Source organism: Aspergillus ambiguus, assembly GCF_047715705.1.
Source record: "Aspergillus ambiguus strain CBS 117.58 unplaced genomic scaffold BDV59scaffold_7, whole genome shotgun sequence".
NCBI classification, from domain to species: Eukaryota; Fungi; Ascomycota; class Eurotiomycetes; order Eurotiales; family Aspergillaceae; genus Aspergillus; species Aspergillus ambiguus.
In genome coordinates, this window is record NW_027395520.1 from 102,844 (window position 1) to 120,480 (window position 17,637).

The following is a 17,637-nucleotide window of genomic DNA, read 5'->3' on the forward strand; positions in this document are numbered from 1 at the left end:
TTCAGCGGCGATACACATATCCACTGTGAGTGAATAATCCACTAATCAGTCTCGAGAGTTCACTACCCAGGTGCAAATACACGTATATTATATTTATAACCCTGAGTACACAGCTTAGCCTTGCGATTCTTAGTCACTCGATGCACCGGAAAACTGCAGGGGGTTTAGTCCTTCTATTAGGCGCGACATTTTTGAGGGTCACGCAAGTGCTTCATTTCTGCCGTTGTGGCGAACTCGTGAGGGCCTAGAGCTTAATATTGGCAAAATAAAGAGTAGATGAGAATGCGGAACAAGTATCTTATTCGAGGTGTTTCAGCTGAAATTTTAAGCGCTGTATTTTCCCTCAAAAAATGTGCGGAATGGCCATGGACAACACATGCTGACATTGATCGGCATTCCGAGCTGATGACGATCACGAAAGCCGTATTTCGCTCATCATGATTTGTTTTTATCTCCTGGAGCTTTTCCTCATCAGGAGAAAACTATGGCCAAGACCCGCAGCCAAGCCCAGACTTGCTCGGTCGACTCTCCAGAATCAGCCTTCTTGTGCTCATGGCACATGCGGCATTTATAAATCCTAACGCATTTTAAGCAGGATGCAATACCGGCAAAAAGCTATGGAAAATCTCACAGAATTCACATCACTGACAGGGAAACCTCAACGTCCCTGCTGGGAGTGTCGGCGTCGTCGCCTGGTCTGCGACATCTCTATACCTGAATGCAACAAATGTCGCGCGTCGGGCGTAGATTGCCCAGGCTATGGGAAGCATAAGCCACTCAGGTGGCTCACTCCTGGGAAAGTAAGATCAAGAACTAATCAACGAAAAAGGACCGACTCTGGTCAAAAGGACGTTTCTTCACTTAAGCATGAGCTTAAGACAGGTTCCCCTAGCTGTTCAGGTGACGACGAAGTCTCAACAGAGCAAATTATCTTGCGCCGGGATGTCAAGTTTTGTCTATCATGGGAACCCCTTCCAGCGTACAAGTTGAATACGGAGGCCTGTGCAATTATGCAGGCGGTCAGCTACTGTAAGTTGACATTTCTGGAACCAGAGTTAGGATTTAACATCCAGCTAGACAACCATTGCATTTATCTCGAATACGCACCTCTACATCGACTGGCACCGTGCCCCTACGCGTCATTATTTCCGCTCTCTGGGCTCCATCTATGCCCTTTATCTATTTGCCATACATTAGTGTACCTTGCCCTCAGTCACTATATTCACAACTACCTCTCAGACGCTGGTCATTCTGCGGTGGCAGAAGCTCGATTTCGCGTATACCATCATCGTGGCATCGCAATTGCTTCTCTCACAAACGGTATTGGGAAGATCACCGATCGGGCCAATGATTCCATCATCGTCAGCGTCCTTATGGTTCTTTTCGCCGATGTAAGCCACTCGAGTTTGTCCTTCTTTCTTTGTCTGAATGGTAGTGCATGCACTACACAAAACAAACTAACACTGTACTGTACCATGTCTAGGCCCGGCAATTCCCCTCCGTAGATTGGCGACACCACTTTGGTGGAGCCATGCAACTGATCCAATTGCGTGGGGGGCTAGAGGAATTATTTGATACAACTGAATTTATGAGACCGGCGCTACTCCACCTTATCATGTGAGCCCTACGTGAGAAAAAAGAGCAAGGGATCTTTTTTTAAGCTAACCCCCCGAAGAGTTGGAGTTATAGGTAACACAACTTGCCCACCGGCGCAGCAGGTTCATATCATTCAACAGAACAGAGATTTTAACCTAATAGAGAGAATATATTGCTATGGATCTTTTCCGGGAATTTTGTGTCCCCCTCATCTATTCGTACAAATAGCCAGGGTGAACCAATTTCGGTATAACACAGGTGTCCTTTCGATCATAGAGGACAGTACGAGAGATGCAGCGTACAGATTATTGGAAGATATCGAGGGGTTCTCACCAACTGAATGGGCAAAATCCAGCTTTTGCAATCAGGATGACTGGCTACTAGTAGGTGGGATTTACCAGTCCGCCGTTATAATATACTGCATTGCTTCTCTGCAAAGCTTGTCCGTCCTACCATCAACATCACAGCTGGATGCTACACGAGCCGCACATGGTCATTCTCTTCTGTCGCTACTGGAAAAGTCCCTACTCATGCCCCAAATGAAGAAATGTATGCTGTGGCCGCTTGTTGTGGCCGGGATGGAGATGGAACGTGGAACCGCATCATCCCGCCAGTTTGTCAGCAACAAATTGGACTTTATGAGCCGAGACCTAGGCACTCCAATCGCAAAATTAGCAAAAGCCGTTCTCTGGACGTTCTGGGCAGGTGGAAAGGACTCCTGGGATGAGTGTTTTAGCCAACCTTATGCATTTGTGACATAGTGAGACTGTTCTCTTCTCTTCTACTCGGGCGCTTACGAAACCATAGTATGTATGAAAGTAAAATGCTCATTGAGCTTCGAATTCATTCATAATACTTACATGCGGTCGTTGCCTTAGTTGTGGGCTTTTATCAGAAAGTATCGGAGTCCTTCAAGTTGAGATCTCTTAGTATATTTCCACCACCTCTTTTCTGCCGAATATTGTGACTATTGCAGCAAACTACAAATCAACGAAGGTAATGAATGTTTGGACTCATGACTGACATCTTTCTTTCAGCTGACATATGTTTCCTTAGAGCCACCGCTGCCCCTCTCTGAAAATGTGGCCAAGATCCGTGCCGCTATTAATGCCAACTGCACCACGAGGAGCACGTCAATCGGCCCAAGCCGCCCTTAGGCCATTAGACTACCGCATGTTGAAACCAGGAATATATGGAGGACTCCCGCAAGTAAAACGGGTCATCGGGTACTTCCCACCCAAACCCAGGCAGTTGAAGGCTGATTAGTGGTCGTCTTAACAGCTTCTCCTCTCGATCAACCCTCCATTACCTTTATCTATATAGACGTCCCGGGGTTCTGCGAGTGACTATGCAGCTAAATATGCAGTGTCTGTGTGTTTAGACCCACGGGAGGACTACTAGTGACCGGAACGGGCCGTTTAGAGCGGGGGTGAGCGCTCACGCTATCTAGCGAATGACAAGTGAAGCGATGGGCTGTAATTTTCCGTTGGCAGCTAGTGTGCGGGATCCCGTGCATTAGGGAAATGTCTGGACTTCGATGATCATCTAAGTGAGGAGTAATTAGTGCCACAGTATGCAGCGCCGAATCCCAGTAGTGGACTCGATCAAGGTCTAGGCCCTATACCGGTATGAGACCAAGCGACTAATGGCGCATACTACAATACTCAGATACTTAACCGAGCTTTCCACTGCTATTCCCTACTGGTTTTGGAACCCACCTTTGGCACAAGACGCTTTCAGCCTGCATTTATGTGTGATGTTCCTAGGATACCGAAATTGTCGCGGCTTGCGAAAGGAAATCAGTAGGAAAAACGATGCCTACGAGCCCGGGATCACGCGTTAGTATGGTTTCAAAATGTCCCTTATATCTAGCAGGGCTTTCCGTCCCAGAGGTGTCCTCATTCTAATAATTCCTTCTGCAATTGCCAGCTTTTCATACTATTACTCATAGAAGCGGCAAACGATGGACACACAGATGCTGTGGTATGCACTTTCGTGGATAATTGTCTATTTGTCCATTAAGACAATATACCGTCTATATTTTCATCCCCTGAGCAAAATCCCTGGACCTCGACTCACTGCAGCTACCCATTTGTATGAATTCTACTACGATGTTATCCTCGGTGGAAAGTTCCTATTTCAGATCGAAAAGATGCATCAGACATATGGTTAGGCCTTCCCCTTTGTCGTCATAGCGTTTCTGACCTGAGGAAGGTCCTATTGTGCGCATTAATCCCCGCGAAGTGCACATCAACGATCCAACCTTCTATGATGATATCTATGCATCCAGTACTGTGAAGAGAGATAAGGATCCACAATTTGTCACAACTTTCGGGCTTCCTCTCTCGATGGTTAGCACTGTAGGGCACGAGCATCATAGATTCCGCCGAAACATTCTGAACAGCTTTTTCTCCAAACGATCAGTCCTAGAGCTGTCCCCTTTAATTGAAGAACGAGTACAAAAGTTAATGGAGCGTTTTGAGGGATTTCATTCTTCCGGTTCTGTTGTAAGAATGGATGACGCATTTGCAGCATTGACTTCAGATGTCATCACCGCTTACTCGTACGGTAAAAGCTGGTTGTTTCTGGAGGACGAGGCCTTCCGGAGCGATATTCGGAAAGCCGTGGCCGATATAACTTCGATTTTCCACCTCAACCGCTTCTTCCCCCTCTTGACCAGAGTAATGCGTATGGTTCCTCTAGAAGTGATGGCACTTCTTCAACCTGGCAAAACGAGCCTACTCAAATTCCAAGAAGACATTTTCAAACAATCGGCGGATTCTCTTGTGACGGAGAATACAGCCTCCCAGCGAAAGATGAGCGCTGTTCGCAGGAACATATATGATAAGCTAACCGATAATTCCCTTCCTTCTGCTGAGAGGACTCTACAGCGCATACAAGACGAAGGGATTGTGTTGCTTGCTGCCGGAACCGAAACCACTGGTCGGGCTCTGACCATAGCATCCTTCTACTTAGGCCGTAACAGAGATATGGTGAAAAGGCTTCGAGAAGAATTGCGCACGGTGATGCCCAGACCCACGGATATGGTTTCATGGACAGCACTGGAGAAACTACCCTATCTTGTAAGAAAATATCTGCTCGAACCCCTATTGTCATAGTGATGGGCTGATCGAACCAGACTGGCGTTGTGTATGAGTCGCTCCGTCTTTCATACGGTCTGACAATCCGGCTCCCACGAGTCTCGCCTAAGGATGCCCTCAAATACGACGAATATGTTATTCCACCTGGGGTAGGTCAGTGCTTCCCAGGCAATATATAATAACTAACAGTCCAGACGCCAATGAGCTCGTGTACTTACCTTATTCATCGTAACGAAACTATCTTCCCGGACGCCGAGAGTTTTGAACCTGAGCGATGGGTGCGTGCTACTGAGGAGGGCAAAAACCTCACGCGGTATATCGCCTCCTTTACCCGGGGGAGCCGTGCATGCCTAGGCATGAAGTGAGACACCCCAATGTTTGTTATACAAAGTTCTCGGGTACTAATGTTTCTAACCAGTCTGGCATACATGGAACTGTATCTAACTCTAGCGTCTTTCGCGCGTCGATTTGACTTTGAACTACACAATACGACTGTGGAGGATATGCGCATTACCAGTGATGTGGGAATCGGTTTCACTCGCCGTGGAGATCTCCAAGTATATGCCAAGGTGACTGGGATAGTGAAAGATTAATCATGCGACTATGGCAGCGGGGGACCTTGGGAATTTGCTCTGCATTCCGCTTTTAGTTTGCCTTATCTGGGCCAACAAACTGTATATAGGGTTTCACGTAACCTGGCCATTTACAGAATTCAACCTCCTCTTACTCCCTAGGCCTGAGCTATAGCGTATCTTCCAGCCACAGGAGCTAGGAGTTCTATAGGCCCGTAAAGTATTGACAGCTTTCCGGTTCCCGCCGTCTTTAGTGCCACCCAATGAGCTCCTGTATCTCGCCCATTCACAGTGGCTTTGGTTTTCGACAAACTACAATTTACTTTTCCCCCTCAAATCTGATTCAGTCCACTATTGAAATTTACTCTATTCTAAAAAACAACAGATGGGTATATATGCGCAGTAGTGAATGAAGCTAGTAGGAGAAACAGGGGCATGAATATGTCCAAATACCAAGGCACAAGCAAAACATCGTATAGGCATCAATCACGCAGCATACAGTAGAAAGAAAGAAAAACACGTATACCGTCATAATGCGCTATTGCCGGTCGTTCTGAGGCACGAAATGGTAGTGGGGACCGTAGCTGGTCGGCGGAGGCGGTATATGGCTGGGGAATTTGCGTTCTGCTGTGAGATGCGGAGATGAGATGATGAAGGTGGCGCTACCGATAGCGACGGCAAAGAATAAATAATATAAGAAGAAGGCGACAAGCGCGGACACGATGGTTGGTGTGGAATACCGTTGGTTGATATACGATCCGAAGTCACAGAGTGTAAAGGCAAGGGTAGAGCCGATGTGTACTATCATGAGGAGAGGAACCACCTGCGTGCATCAGTTAAGGTAATCGTGGGTTATTTATTAATGATGGATAAACACTTACCCCCTTTCGAAGATGCGACTTGCGGAGGGTCTGTACAATGATAACCAGGCCAGCGATGAGAACGCCGATCACCATGAAGATGCCACGAGCAATGATGAGCCCATTGAGGGCCCTCTGCAAATTATATGACGAGTAACCATAATAGTCGTCGTCGTCGACTGTAAGTTTTGTGGCAATAGCAAGCGTGATAGCCCACAGTAGACTCAGGAAAACGATGTAAGCCGTGTTCAATATTCTGATGAGCTTGCTCCCCTGTGTGGCAATTCTGCAGACGGGTACCATAATCGTCGCGACCAGCAAAAGAGATGCGTAACCAATAAGCCAGCTGATGGCAATCGAAGTTGCGTTATAGTCGGCCGTAGTCATGGAACCGCATTCGTACGTGGGTATAATTACCAATTTAATGATCACGCCGCTAGGATGAGATCGCAAGGTCAGTGCCCATCAAGGGACGTCCAAGGAGAATGGGCACATACATGAACATTAAAATGGTTGAACCGGCTAATATGAACCATCCACCGTTGTTGTTACGTTTGCAGCGAAAAACACTCCATGTTTGGGCGAGGAAAACCAAGAAGAAAAATGCAATAAATGCCATTAGGGCAATCGTGTAGGGAGAGTCAAAAGCGTCGTTGTCTTTGCAACTTTGGATGCCCCCTCCGATCGATGAGCCGCCATAACCACCACGCCGGGGGGCCATTTTTTCCTAGAAATTTTTTGTGGTTCTGTACCGAAAGTAGATGGTAGGAAAAGGGTCGGGGTAGATATGAGCAGATTAGGAAAATATCTGGTGATAGTCATCTTCGTTTCGTATTCGTGGAGGTTTATGTATCCTTCAGCCCAGTGTCGGTGTGTTGGCCGCGATGTGTCGTCGATATTCTGCCCAATACGCGTGCACGCCAGCGGTCTTGTTCCCTGTGTTTTTTTGGGGTCGGAAAGTTTATTTGGCAAAGGCATATGAGCCAAATGAGGCTCAGCTACGAAAATACGAGCCGCAGCCAGCTTGTCAGTCAGCCTTGCTGGCAGCAATCTCCGGTCGTATCCTGATTGGTCATTTCAAGAGAGATGGGGGCCTTTGTCACTCAACTTCTAAGTGAGCAGAATGCCTCGATGCGATCTTTTACCGCGTTTCAGATGCGGACTGTTCGGAATCGTACGCAGAACGCAGAACGCCGTAGTCCTGGTTATTTTCACCATCCAGCCCCCTACGTATCCCAGGTGGAATAAATTTGGGTTCGCATCCCCTTAACACACGGTCTGACCAAATATGGGCACTGCCACGCGACTAGACACATTTAGTCACAAACCAACTTTGGGGCTATGTCAAGTCTCGTAAAATTGTGGAGAATACTCGGGATCTGACCACCAGTTCTAGGGAGCATGGAGGAACCAAAAATAAAAAGGAGAAAAGCACTTCTGTAGTTGATCACGCCTGAATGGCCCAGGCTGAGCACTTGATTACTAGCTAGTATCAAGGGTCTTTTCTGATGAGGATTCGTGCTACAGAACCCGAGCCGCCATGGCGCAGGATTTGGGGAGAGTTGCAAATTGTTTGCCAATTTAGCCGATGACCCGACAACTCCCGCTTTTCCTTGTGTGGGCGAGACCGAGCAGGCCATAATTGCGAAGCTTTGGGGGATTTAGAAGGGAGGTAATATGGCAGGCCACCATGTGGGCGCTTGGGAGAGGATACAGGAGATTAGAAAATGGGTTTGCCGACAGATGACCATCTTCTGTTCGGTTTAGAATCATTAATTCTGGCATATGTTTCAAGAGTGCCCAATATTGCACCCACGCGGCGTAGACAGCACTGTTAAGCCACCGTTATGAGGCCCGGTTAGAATTATGACTTGTTGCCTCGACTGTTAGCGGGTGCTTCATAAACACCGGTACCCCATAGAAGTCATGCGGCAATCGCTTATAAGATGATCCTCATCGATCGCAGAGTTACACAGTATACTGCAATACTGTACGTTCTCCTCAAGCCCAGTCCGTCGTTGCTCCAATCGCTTGTCCAGACTTGGGTAGCAAGAAATTGCTTGCTTGGATATGGCCATCGGCATCCCGTGCACCCTGCACCAATGACACATCAACACTAAGGAAACTGGAGTTGCTCCACGCTGCACTTCCATCCCATGAGTTACCTTGGGAAGTTAGATCATCACGGAGAGAGGCAGAAGCCTCGCGATTAGCGGCAGCGATATTAGCCTTCAAGGTCGCCTCTGCAGTTCCGAATTTAAATCCCACGGCAGCGTTGTTCCAAGCCGTGTTGCGGATCAATGTAAAATGTCCGGGCTGGGAGTTGTCTGTAAACCCATCCTTTGAGTTGCCAAATGCAATACAGTTGGTGATAACATGGTCCGCCGGTCCGATATCTGCCTCATCCCCACCCCCCAGCTTGAAACCGTTTCCATCGCCTTCAAAGGGGGAGAATCCCCATCTGCCGAGGCCTCGTTAGGAAGGTGTCGTGTGCAATAGTGGAAGGTAATCATGCCTGTTAAAACCGTTTCCCCAAGCGATAGTATCCTCTATAGTCACCGCAGACTTGAACTCCCTGTAATAGTAAGGGAAAATACTGTATGAGGAGGGCAGAGAAGCATACCATAAATCAAGCCCATCGTCGACATTATTCCACAGGCGGGCCCCTCGCAAAACGTTATCTTCACCTTCGCCCTCCTTACAGGCAAACCCATCTGCACTTTCTCCATTCTTTCGAGGGTCTCGGTTTCCGTATGAATCCAGGTAAAGAATAGTATTATTAGAGGTCGCGCCTTGCAGCTGGAATCCTATGGTGAATTAACAACGGGGCCTATTCTTATCATCGGTACCTTGCACTGTACCGGTCTCGTAGTTATTCCGTGTGATGATCCTTTCATAGTGGTTATTCGAGGAATCGCGGGAGTAGACACCGTAGGGCCCATTTATCAGCTCCAGATCGTAAAATTCCCAGTAGTCTGCATCTTCTACGTGTAGGATGCCTCGATCCTCGTTATCTAAAGACGCATCTAGCGCGGCCGGTGTCCTAAAATCGTATCAGCAACACTCAATCCACACATGAAAAGCATTCAGTTCCCCGAACCCTGGAAGTGCCTCTCCATCAATAATCACTTTTTCACCTTGATAGCCCCGCAGGACGTACGGTTCTCCGGCCTTCCCACTCTTGGTGATCTGGATGTTCGCTGTCGGCGAATACGTGCCCTTCCGGAGGTATACAGTAGACCCTGCGGTTGCCAGGTTTACTGCTGTTTGTATGGAGCGTAGAGGTGCCTGGATAGTGCCATTCGCATTGTCTGACCCGGACGGGGAAACATATAGGTTGACAGCCAAACCATGTGACAGCAACGATGTCACAAACCAAAGAACATTGAGTCCCATTGTGTCGGTGGTGGTGCTATGAACATTCAAGGGGGCTTGGGATCTACAAATAGTCGGGTTTGGTTAGTGTCGATTGCTGGAAAATCAAGGAATGATGCGGATAATTTAGACCAGCCAAGCCTGAAGATGCTAAAAGTGAGGGGAAAGTAATTCCGCCAGTATTTTACCTGATACTACGGAGATCCCTTATTCGAAACATCGCACACGATGACACAAGAAACATGTATCTAGTCGAGCTAAATTATGAGTCATTTCTTGTCGGCTGTAGCCAAAGCCCATTCTAGTATGTCCGGATACCACCGCCGTCCGACATCTTGGTGACTTGTCACACGATGGATAAGAGTGCCTTCTCCAATCCGACCGCGAAACATGCGGCTGAATGCTGCCTCTGCATCCGACCGTACCTTTTCGTCACGGACAAGCTCGCGAATATGGGAAGGGATCTCGAGGGATATGTTCTCTGCCGACAAGTCCAAGCTTATTCCCTGGAAGACGGGGATCGAGAACCGTGGCCCCAGTGAGGATCCCCGGGCATCAATAAAATTCTGCGGAGCTAGGCTCACGCGATGGGTGGTTGCTGTACATACACCGCCAGTGATGGCCTCTAGGGCGCGACCGATATTGACAACAAACGACCCATCCATCGGAGGGGCTGGGATCCACTGCCCGGCCTTATTCTGGACTTCCAGCCCCGGATGGGGTGACGCTTGGAGAAGAAAAGTTAAAAATTCCGAGTCCTTGTGCGGGCCGACTCCTTGTGTTTGTCCTTCAGCGGATGAAGGAGGTGGTGGGGGATACTTGATCAGCTTCATTTTGTGCCGCGACGGCACGTCAAAAAACGGTTGCAGAGCAGTCGGGGGCAGATCCAGAGCTTCTGCGATCAAGACCTGGAACTCGTCGGCCAGAGGGGCTACGGCAGCTAGGTAGCTCTCCAATACCTGACGGAAGCCCGGGATCGCACGTTCATCAGGCCACTGCTCACGTCAATATGCGGCTCTGTTACAAGGATGAAGGACGCACTTGGTTTGGGCCACGAATGTTCCGGTACCGAGGTTCATCTGGTCCCGGGGCTGGCAGCTCAGTTGCAAACTATACTCGTACGATGTTCAGTCAGTCTGACAATGATCATCTCATTTTACCCGAGGCTTTCCCGGGGGAGACGAGCGAACCGTACATCGAATTGTTCACGATAATCCGCCTTGTGAGCGGTAGTTTCGGCTCCCAAACGAGAATACCCCAAAAAATGTTTGCTATTGATCATTTCAATCTCTGACTTCTTTTCGAGTGGGAGATCGAAGAGCTCTCGCGTCTTGCGCACCAAACCTTGCACCACAGCGGGGTCAACAGGATGATGAACGAGGTAGAAGAAGCCAACATTGACAATTGCATGTCGCAAGTCAGCCAGGAATTCCCTTTTCTTCGAAGCTGAGGTAGACTTGGAATAATCTATTACGGGAATGGACGTAAAAGCCTGATGCGTAGAGCCCATGATGCCGAGAGCGTTATGGGTAGGATGCGGTAGGGGATGGAATGACCTTTTATATCCTTGGCTCTGTTAAATGCAACTGCATCTGATATTATTTCCACGGCCAACAGAATACCCTTCATTATCCAGGAACGTCTTACCAGCATCACACGCCGTTTCAAGACCCCCCAAATAGCATAGACGCTCCCATTGCTTTCCTTATGACAAGTCCTTTCGGAAATACACCCGATCGTACCCATGCTCCGTTCGCCTATCTGACTCCACAAACCCAAGCTTTGCATATAGCTGGAGATTCTCATACATCTTAACGTTGGTATACAATGTTATCGTGGTGAAGCTATGTTGTCGAGCGACTTGTTCCGCGTGGCTCATGAGGATGCGACCATAACCGCGCCCTTGAGCTGCTGGATCCACGACCAGATTCTGGACCTGAAGGGATCTGGCACTCGTATTCAGGGAGAGGACTACGGAGCCAACGACTTCCTGGTCGGCCGTTTGGAGAACGTAGACATCGAGTGTGTTAAGGATCTCATTGTAATCGGCGACCATGGGGGCAGGAAGCTGGCCCATTCGTGGGATATATTTCGAGTACGCAACGTCGACCATAGATTGGATGATGGGGACATGTTCTGGAGAGGCCGGTAAAATTGTAAGCCCATCACTGGGCGTGTAATGGTGACCCATACCGGTGATAGTTGGAAAAGTGTGATGTACGATGTTGTACGTGGTGCTGTCGACCAGGTGCAGAGATGCCTCTTTCCACAGGGGTCATGACATATGACTCACAGCTGACACTGACGGGAAAAGGACTATCGGAATAATTAAGCCTCCGTCATATTCGCATATGAACAGATAAAATTACATTCACTGTAAACAAACAGTCAAAATATTCCTAGTCAGATTTACATCATAATAAAGATAGTAGCCGCAGAGGCAACTACTGTAAACCCCCGGCTCAAACGTCTGCGAGTCGCAGCTGACTTCGAGCCCATAATCAACCCAGGCTCGTAAGCCCCCGGGGTGCGGCTGTCAATCGTTCCATTCCAGCAGTAATTCTGGAAACAGGTATTGCAAATATCCGGTAGTTCTGTTCCAGTCCTCTCTGTTGATCGTTGGAGAATAGCACAGCCGACACAGGACGGCCAGTCAGGATCGATCGTGGCATTACCGCGAGTAACAACGTTATAACCATTGGTGATGATTTCGTCGCGCTGAGAATTGTCATATGCGAGCTGGAATGTCGAGGTGTTCGACTGAGCAGTGTATGGAGCATTTGGCAAGTACACCACGAGGGGTGCGGACCCAGTCAGATTCGACGAGTTGCACCCAAAGAAAGCGGGTCGCTGGTTCATTCCGAGGTTGACAAATGTATTGACGTCTGGGATAGCAGGGAACACGGTGCCATTGCTAATACCGCTTGAATTCAAGCTACGCTCGTACGTGGCCACGAGCGAGGTCCCATTAGGCCAGTTGTAGTTTGTATCTGCAGAAGAATCCACGGCGAAGATTACATCCACATAGCGTTCGGGCTGGATCAGCGGGTGGAGGGGAATGTTTTGTCCATCCTCCCCTCCGTCCACCACATCCAGGTGCTTACTACCACCGTAAGATGAATGCGCAGGTTCATACTGGTAGAACGGGTTAGGGGCATATATGGCGATATCATCGTTGTCTTCTCCCAGGTCCGCCAATATGTCGGTGAAAGCTGACTTCAGGATGCTGGGCAAGCTGGTGCTATTAATCTGTAGCAGAAACTGATTAAATAGGGACGACGATGTGCCCATAACGAAGCCAGCGTTGTCAAAGCCGCGAACACAGTCGGCACTGGTAGATAACTCGCCCTTCTCGAATTCGGATCCCAGATACTGTAGAGGGGCAAAGCCATACACTGTAGGATCGAAGGAACCGAATTCCCATGGGGTAAATTCGTATACAGTCGAGTTGCTTCCAACAATCAATTCTCCCGCAGAACGTCCATCAGCGACCAGGATCGGTAGGGGCATTTGCCCGCCCTTGAAGTTGTCCTCTAGTGCGATTGAAGACCAGGTGTAGTTCGGACCCCCGTCATCGGTAGTTGCATTAATGAACTGGTATGAGAGTGCTCGACCCCAATAGTCAGTCAACGACGTATTGAAGCCGGCATCCTTCTTTCCATCAACGGTCGAAACCAGATTCTCCCAGTACTCAGCGCTGCTAAAGATCTGGAAATGCTTTGCATCGGGGCCTTCCAAGATGGACGTCTCGAAGTCCCATACTCGATCACTAGCCTGTAGGTCTGTGATGGTTGTGAAGTTATTGATATATACCGATCCGACCAACCACCCACCGCCGCTGAGTCCTGACAGGTATGTAGCCGACTGTAATAAACCTCCGAGCTGTCCGGTGTTTGTTGCGTTAGGAGTTCGATTATCAAAGGCCTTTATAGCTCCGGCGCCATTGGTGAGAGCCCGATAGCCACCACCAGAAACCGCAACAGCGACATTCGGGATGTTGGAAATGTTACCGGAGTGCTGATCGATATAAGAAGTCGCGTCGAAGCCCGTTAGATTTAGACGACCAAGCAGATCCTTCATGGGCTGAATAGTTTCGTTTCGGCGTCCTTTGAGCCACTCCGTCTCGTTCGGAGAGAGCGAAGAAGCAGTTCGGATGCTTGGTCGGGTTGCTGGACAGGACACATTTGCCGGCGTGTAACCATCCGGTGCATTTGGCAACGCACGGGGGTTGGAAGCAATCAGGGCGGCTTCAGCAACCCCGACGGCCAGCGCTGGTATTAGAAGTCTCATGACGACGATATGCTAGAGACACATCAGCGAGATATCTGTGGACATATATGAAAGCATGGTGCACGGGTAATTATAAAGTCATCGCCCCAAAGTGATCTTGCGGATCAACCGGAAGTCAATGGATGCAAAGACTTCAGCGCCGTGGATCTCGCCGGTGGTTCATCACCAATCAATCATCCATATTGTTCGGAATTCGGCAGGAGGATAGGGCTGGATAGGCAGCAAGGTTTGCCAAAAGGACCGGCATGTCCATCTGTGAGACATTCCCACCCAGCCGGAGCATTATAGTCCAGCGTCAGGCAACACTGAATGAGGGTTCCTCGGAGTAGCCGGCCTGGGGTGTCCGGTGATATCCCTGATGTAATGGAAACGCTGTGGAAAAGAGGGATGGCATTCCATGGATCACGAGAATCTACTCCGCGTGCATTAAAGCGAAAACAGACGGCATAAACCGAATGCTGCTGAGTCATTATCCATAGTCCCCAGTGTACTCCGTACTTTTGATGTCTTTTTAAAGCTTGTATGCTCCGAACTACCACTTCCCATCATCAACTAGTCACTCTGTTATCCAACTCATAGGGGACTACTAATTCCCGACGGCATGCGCACAAAAAGGAGGGAGGTGGGATGCGGTATTTATCCATGTTAAATGTGAAATGTTAAAGGACAATGCAAGGAGTTCAAGAAGGGCGCCGTCTTAAGGCACTGCTAATGTTGGAGTTGTGGAGAAGGAAAGCGAACTACCGCGTGCTGTGTAGCCTTCCGTTTCCCCTCCTGCATCGCATTGTGATAACTCCCCTCTGATAGGAAATTCTCCATGCTCTGATGGTGGCTGTGCTTCCGCCGATCCCAGCTCCATGACATCACCACTTGATTCACGAGAAAGCCAAGGCTCCTTCTGAAGTCAACTACAGAGTACTGCGTAAAATCCCCTTTGGGATTTCTATTTCGGAAAGGACTATTTTTCTTTCAGTGGGATACCATACATAGCTGACACCAATCCAGTATCTGTGCCCGATACCCCTCGTTGAACGACAAACATCCTACCTAATTGGCCATAAACTTCAATGACCCAAACTCTCTGATCGAGATCTCGTGCATTCAGGCGAATTATATGTCACGGCCTTTGGGATCGTCGTCATAGAGTCAGGACACGCCCGTACACGTGGTTCGGGTGGATGGGCCCCTCGATACAAAAAGCTGTGGCCCCCTATCAATCTTCTTTCAAAACTCTTCTCCCTCTTCCTATTTGCATTGATTCCGCAATACATCAATATGGACAAACTTTCCGGCCTTGCTTCCAAACTCGGTGGTGGTAGTAAGGGAGAATCTCAGGGCAGCTCCAGCAGCAGTGGTGATAAGGACTATCTAGACAAGGGTATAAAGCCTCTGTATATCCGATGTCGCCAGATACTAACCCAAATAGCTCTTGACTCTGTTGAACAGAAGTTTGGCGGTGGAAAGATTGATCCAAACTCCGATAAGATGCGCCAGACCAACGAAAAGATTACCGATGCGGCTCGTGAGAAATTCGAAAGCATGACTGGGTCAGGCTTTTCCAGTCTTTTCTACGATATTTGCTAACACTACATCAGAAAGGACGTTCCGGATAAGTTCTCCAACTAAGTCATCGGCTCTTTTCTGAGAGGGAATGATGGTTTATCTAGTTCGTTGTTTTGGCATGTCTCATGAATGCATTCATCTTAAAACCTGGTCACTATAAAAAGCCTTATTTATAATGCTGGAAAGACGACAGAAGTCCGGATATGCTAGACCGTTGAGGCGTCAACCATCGAGTATTCATACGACACAGATCAAGCATCTGTTGCGAGTTCGCAGGAACCTGAATATTGGCCCTCTCACATGCCGTCACTTGAAGTTCGTAATAGTGCTGAGCCGCCTGGTAGTTCGAACTAGACATGTACATCTGGCCGAGAAGTTGTAATATTCCCTGGGCCTCAGGACTGGAAAGGCCGACATGGGTTTCTGCCCACGTCAAGTACCGTTTAAGCCAGGGTAGAGCGAGATCAACATTCCGGCCAGCATTGTTGAGGATAATTCCAGCCGTGCTTCCCTGGGTCGCATACAAAAGGCCCATGCATTCTACTATGTTCATGGTTTCGTGGTGCTCCGTTCCCAGTGATTCTTCTGCGCTAGCTAACGCACGGCGTAGTGTCTCTGACGCCTCAGTGGAGCTGTCGCTGGCCATCATTTGGATAGATCCTTGAATTCGAAGCGCCCGAATGCTTAGCGGATGGAGTGGTCCAAGGAAAGTGTGAAGGTCATTCGAGATCTTTGTGATTGCGTCAACAGTGACCTTGGTTTCAGAACTGTATCGCATTATAGCTCGTTCGGTACTGTTAATTCCTGGGTGGATGACCGCCAACTCCGCACTGTCGAGCACAGCTTCCCACACTCGAATATGAGAGGGACCAAGGAGGTTCTCCAAACTTGCTATGCGTCTTTGTGAAACTTCTACAGCTTCCTGGCGTCGGCCAAGTGTCGCGTAGGCCATGACTATGCGACGTCGCGTCGCCAAAGTATCCAAGTCATCTTCACCGATACTCATCTGTTGTCGAGCCAGCACATTGGCGCAGACAGACTCGCCCTCCTGGGCCTTTCCTTGTCGGCAAAGTATCTCTCCCATAAGGCTCTCGGCTTTCATGGCGAGTGGGTGTCGCTTGTTGAATACCCTTTGGCTGTTGTTTGACACCCACTCACACCATTCAGCGGCCTTGTTTAGATAACCGGACTCTAAATCTATATCTGCCAGCTGATATCCAATGAGCAATGTGCTGTGATGATCCTGTCCCAGAGTTCGCAGATGTTCCTGGAAGATTGCATATTCCAACTTCCGGGCTTCGTCCCAGCGCCCATGATTTTTGTGGTCAGCTGCCTGCATCGATCGAGGGTCACTATCAACCGCAGCGTACAAAGCCCCTGTTACCCCAGCCTGTTGTGGCTGGGGCGATGCACTCGGTGGATACGGTGCACTGCTATTAAAATGCCGTGGTGGCAGAGGAGGGCCAGGTCGAGGAGACTGCGAAGGTTGGGGTATGTAACCCTGCTCAACGAGAAGCACTTGGTCAACGATCTGCTTGATGTTGCCCTTGATGAGCCTGTACATGGGCCCACGGCTGCCAATTTTACACATTTGCGAATGGTCGGCATCTAGCTTCAGTCGTGTCTCTCGGTTACCAGGCAGTCCAAGGACAGCAGATTCTTCATCAACAACAAGCTGGTTCCTTTTAGCGATAATTTCTGACTAGAGTATCCTCAACTTACGTGGCTAATAGAGGCTGGACCACCTCCCCCGAGGATCACCTCCTTGCCTTCAATAAAGCTGACCACACGATAATCCTCCAGTTGATGGCAGAAACGGCTGCTCATCTGGCGGGTGAAGAGAGAATTATGCTCCAAACAGTCCAGCAGATCATTAGTGGCATGTCCTTTGCCCACAAAACGTGCCACCTTCGCTGCAATCTTTCCTAGCTCAACTCCCTTTGTACCATGATGTGGGGTGCCAAAGAAGACGAGGCCACAAGTTCCTGTGCGAATCGACGTGTATTTAGGGTCTTCCTGGGCGTTCAACAGTGCCTAAATCTGTCAGGCGCGACGCCTCTGCTAGCATACCTATTGTATTGACTTACCTGCTTTACAACCAGTCCCCCTAAACTATGACCAATAAATATAATCTTCGGAGGACGCGTATTCTAAACTAATCAATACGTGATGATTCACCACAATGGAGAACTTACCACTTGTGGACTTCGCTCCATGTCTAACAGGTTCAGTAACGTGTTTGCATGGTCTTTGACGCTCGCATTTGACATAGCCTGCGGG

General features: G+C 48.9%; 9 protein-coding genes across 9 annotated transcripts; 4 read left to right on the forward strand and 5 right to left on the reverse strand.

Moving 5' to 3' along the window:
- Window positions 1-494: 494 nt before the first annotated feature.
- On the forward strand, window positions 495-1,663 carry BDV59DRAFT_152674 (Zn(II)2Cys6 transcription factor domain-containing protein). The gene has a single exon (XM_073687374.1). The coding sequence runs from the start codon at window positions 597-599 to the stop codon at window positions 1,503-1,505; it is 909 nt and encodes a 302-aa protein (XP_073550047.1). The 5' UTR covers window positions 495-596; the 3' UTR covers window positions 1,506-1,663.
- Window positions 1,484-2,592, forward strand: BDV59DRAFT_173596 (uncharacterized protein). The gene is made up of 2 exons (XM_073688929.1): window positions 1,484-1,617; window positions 1,676-2,592. The coding sequence occupies exons 1-2, from the start codon at window positions 1,532-1,534 to the stop codon at window positions 2,355-2,357; spliced, it is 768 nt and encodes a 255-aa protein (XP_073550048.1). The 5' UTR covers window positions 1,484-1,531; the 3' UTR covers window positions 2,358-2,592.
- A 650-nt stretch (window positions 2,593-3,242) lies between these two features.
- Window positions 3,243-5,381, forward strand: BDV59DRAFT_173599 (cytochrome P450). Its single transcript, XM_073688930.1, has 6 exons — window positions 3,243-3,438; window positions 3,526-3,764; window positions 3,811-4,679; window positions 4,736-4,846; window positions 4,892-5,058; window positions 5,116-5,381. The coding sequence occupies exons 2-6, from the start codon at window positions 3,560-3,562 to the stop codon at window positions 5,288-5,290; spliced, it is 1,527 nt and encodes a 508-aa protein (XP_073550049.1). The 5' UTR covers window positions 3,243-3,438; window positions 3,526-3,559; the 3' UTR covers window positions 5,291-5,381.
- Window positions 5,382-5,612: 231 nt separating this feature from the next.
- Window positions 5,613-7,003, reverse strand: BDV59DRAFT_173603 (uncharacterized protein). Its single transcript, XM_073688931.1, has 2 exons — window positions 6,627-7,003; window positions 5,613-6,565 (listed from the first exon to the last, which is right to left on the reverse strand). Exons 1-2 carry the CDS (start codon window positions 6,848-6,850, stop codon window positions 6,106-6,108), a joined length of 684 nt encoding a protein of 227 aa, XP_073550050.1. The 5' UTR covers window positions 6,851-7,003; the 3' UTR covers window positions 5,613-6,105.
- A 1,127-nt stretch (window positions 7,004-8,130) lies between these two features.
- BDV59DRAFT_191801 (uncharacterized protein) lies at window positions 8,131-11,014 on the reverse strand (the record flags this gene model as incomplete). Its single annotated transcript, XM_073691951.1, has 8 exons — window positions 8,131-8,590; window positions 8,645-8,725; window positions 8,840-8,936; window positions 8,991-9,172; window positions 9,230-9,541; window positions 9,823-10,499; window positions 10,546-10,614; window positions 10,700-11,014. The coding sequence occupies 8 exons, from the start codon at window positions 11,012-11,014 to the stop codon at window positions 8,131-8,133; spliced, it is 2,193 nt and encodes a 730-aa protein (XP_073550051.1).
- Window positions 11,015-11,026: 12 nt separating this feature from the next.
- On the reverse strand, window positions 11,027-11,767 carry BDV59DRAFT_173610 (GNAT family N-acetyltransferase). The gene has a single exon (XM_073688932.1). It carries the CDS (start codon window positions 11,693-11,695, stop codon window positions 11,210-11,212), a length of 486 nt encoding a protein of 161 aa, XP_073550052.1. The 5' UTR covers window positions 11,696-11,767; the 3' UTR covers window positions 11,027-11,209.
- Window positions 11,768-11,777: 10 nt separating this feature from the next.
- BDV59DRAFT_152712 (lysophospholipase family protein) lies at window positions 11,778-13,880 on the reverse strand. Its single transcript, XM_073687377.1, has 2 exons — window positions 11,874-13,880; window positions 11,778-11,820 (listed from the first exon to the last, which is right to left on the reverse strand). The coding sequence occupies exon 1, from the start codon at window positions 13,792-13,794 to the stop codon at window positions 11,914-11,916; it is 1,881 nt and encodes a 626-aa protein (XP_073550053.1). The 5' UTR covers window positions 13,795-13,880; the 3' UTR covers window positions 11,778-11,820; window positions 11,874-11,913.
- A 1,189-nt stretch (window positions 13,881-15,069) lies between these two features.
- Window positions 15,070-15,420, forward strand: BDV59DRAFT_199962 (uncharacterized protein; the record flags this gene model as incomplete). Its single annotated transcript, XM_073693463.1, has 3 exons — window positions 15,070-15,172; window positions 15,221-15,341; window positions 15,390-15,420. The coding sequence occupies 3 exons, from the start codon at window positions 15,070-15,072 to the stop codon at window positions 15,418-15,420; spliced, it is 255 nt and encodes an 84-aa protein (XP_073550054.1).
- A 103-nt stretch (window positions 15,421-15,523) lies between these two features.
- On the reverse strand, window positions 15,524-17,627 carry BDV59DRAFT_191803 (LipA and NB-ARC domain protein; the record flags this gene model as incomplete). Its single annotated transcript, XM_073691952.1, has 3 exons — window positions 15,524-17,032; window positions 17,080-17,391; window positions 17,553-17,627. The coding sequence occupies 3 exons, from the start codon at window positions 17,625-17,627 to the stop codon at window positions 15,524-15,526; spliced, it is 1,896 nt and encodes a 631-aa protein (XP_073550055.1).
- Window positions 17,628-17,637: the final 10 nt, after the last annotated feature.

Coding starts and splice junctions, on each gene's coding strand:
- BDV59DRAFT_152674 (XM_073687374.1), top strand. CDS start 597: ATGCAATACCGGCAAAAAGCTATGGAAAATCTCACAGAATTCACATCA.
- BDV59DRAFT_173596 (XM_073688929.1), top strand. CDS start 1,532: ATGCAACTGATCCAATTGCGTGGGGGGCTAGAGGAATTATTTGATACA. Junction 1,618..1,675: donor GCGCTACTCCACCTTATCAT/GTGAGCCCTACG, acceptor AACCCCCCGAAG/AGTTGGAGTTATAGGTAACA.
- BDV59DRAFT_173599 (XM_073688930.1), top strand. CDS start 3,560: ATGGACACACAGATGCTGTGGTATGCACTTTCGTGGATAATTGTCTAT. Junction 4,680..4,735: donor TGGAGAAACTACCCTATCTT/GTAAGAAAATAT, acceptor TGATCGAACCAG/ACTGGCGTTGTGTATGAGTC. Junction 4,847..4,891: donor AATATGTTATTCCACCTGGG/GTAGGTCAGTGC, acceptor CTAACAGTCCAG/ACGCCAATGAGCTCGTGTAC.
- BDV59DRAFT_173603 (XM_073688931.1), bottom strand. CDS start 6,850: ATGGCCCCCCGGCGTGGTGGTTATGGCGGCTCATCGATCGGAGGGGGC. Junction 6,566..6,626: donor TCAACCATTTTAATGTTCAT/GTATGTGCCCAT, acceptor ATCTCATCCTAG/CGGCGTGATCATTAAATTGG.
- BDV59DRAFT_173610 (XM_073688932.1), bottom strand. CDS start 11,695: ATGGGTCACCATTACACGCCCAGTGATGGGCTTACAATTTTACCGGCC.
- BDV59DRAFT_152712 (XM_073687377.1), bottom strand. CDS start 13,794: ATGAGACTTCTAATACCAGCGCTGGCCGTCGGGGTTGCTGAAGCCGCC.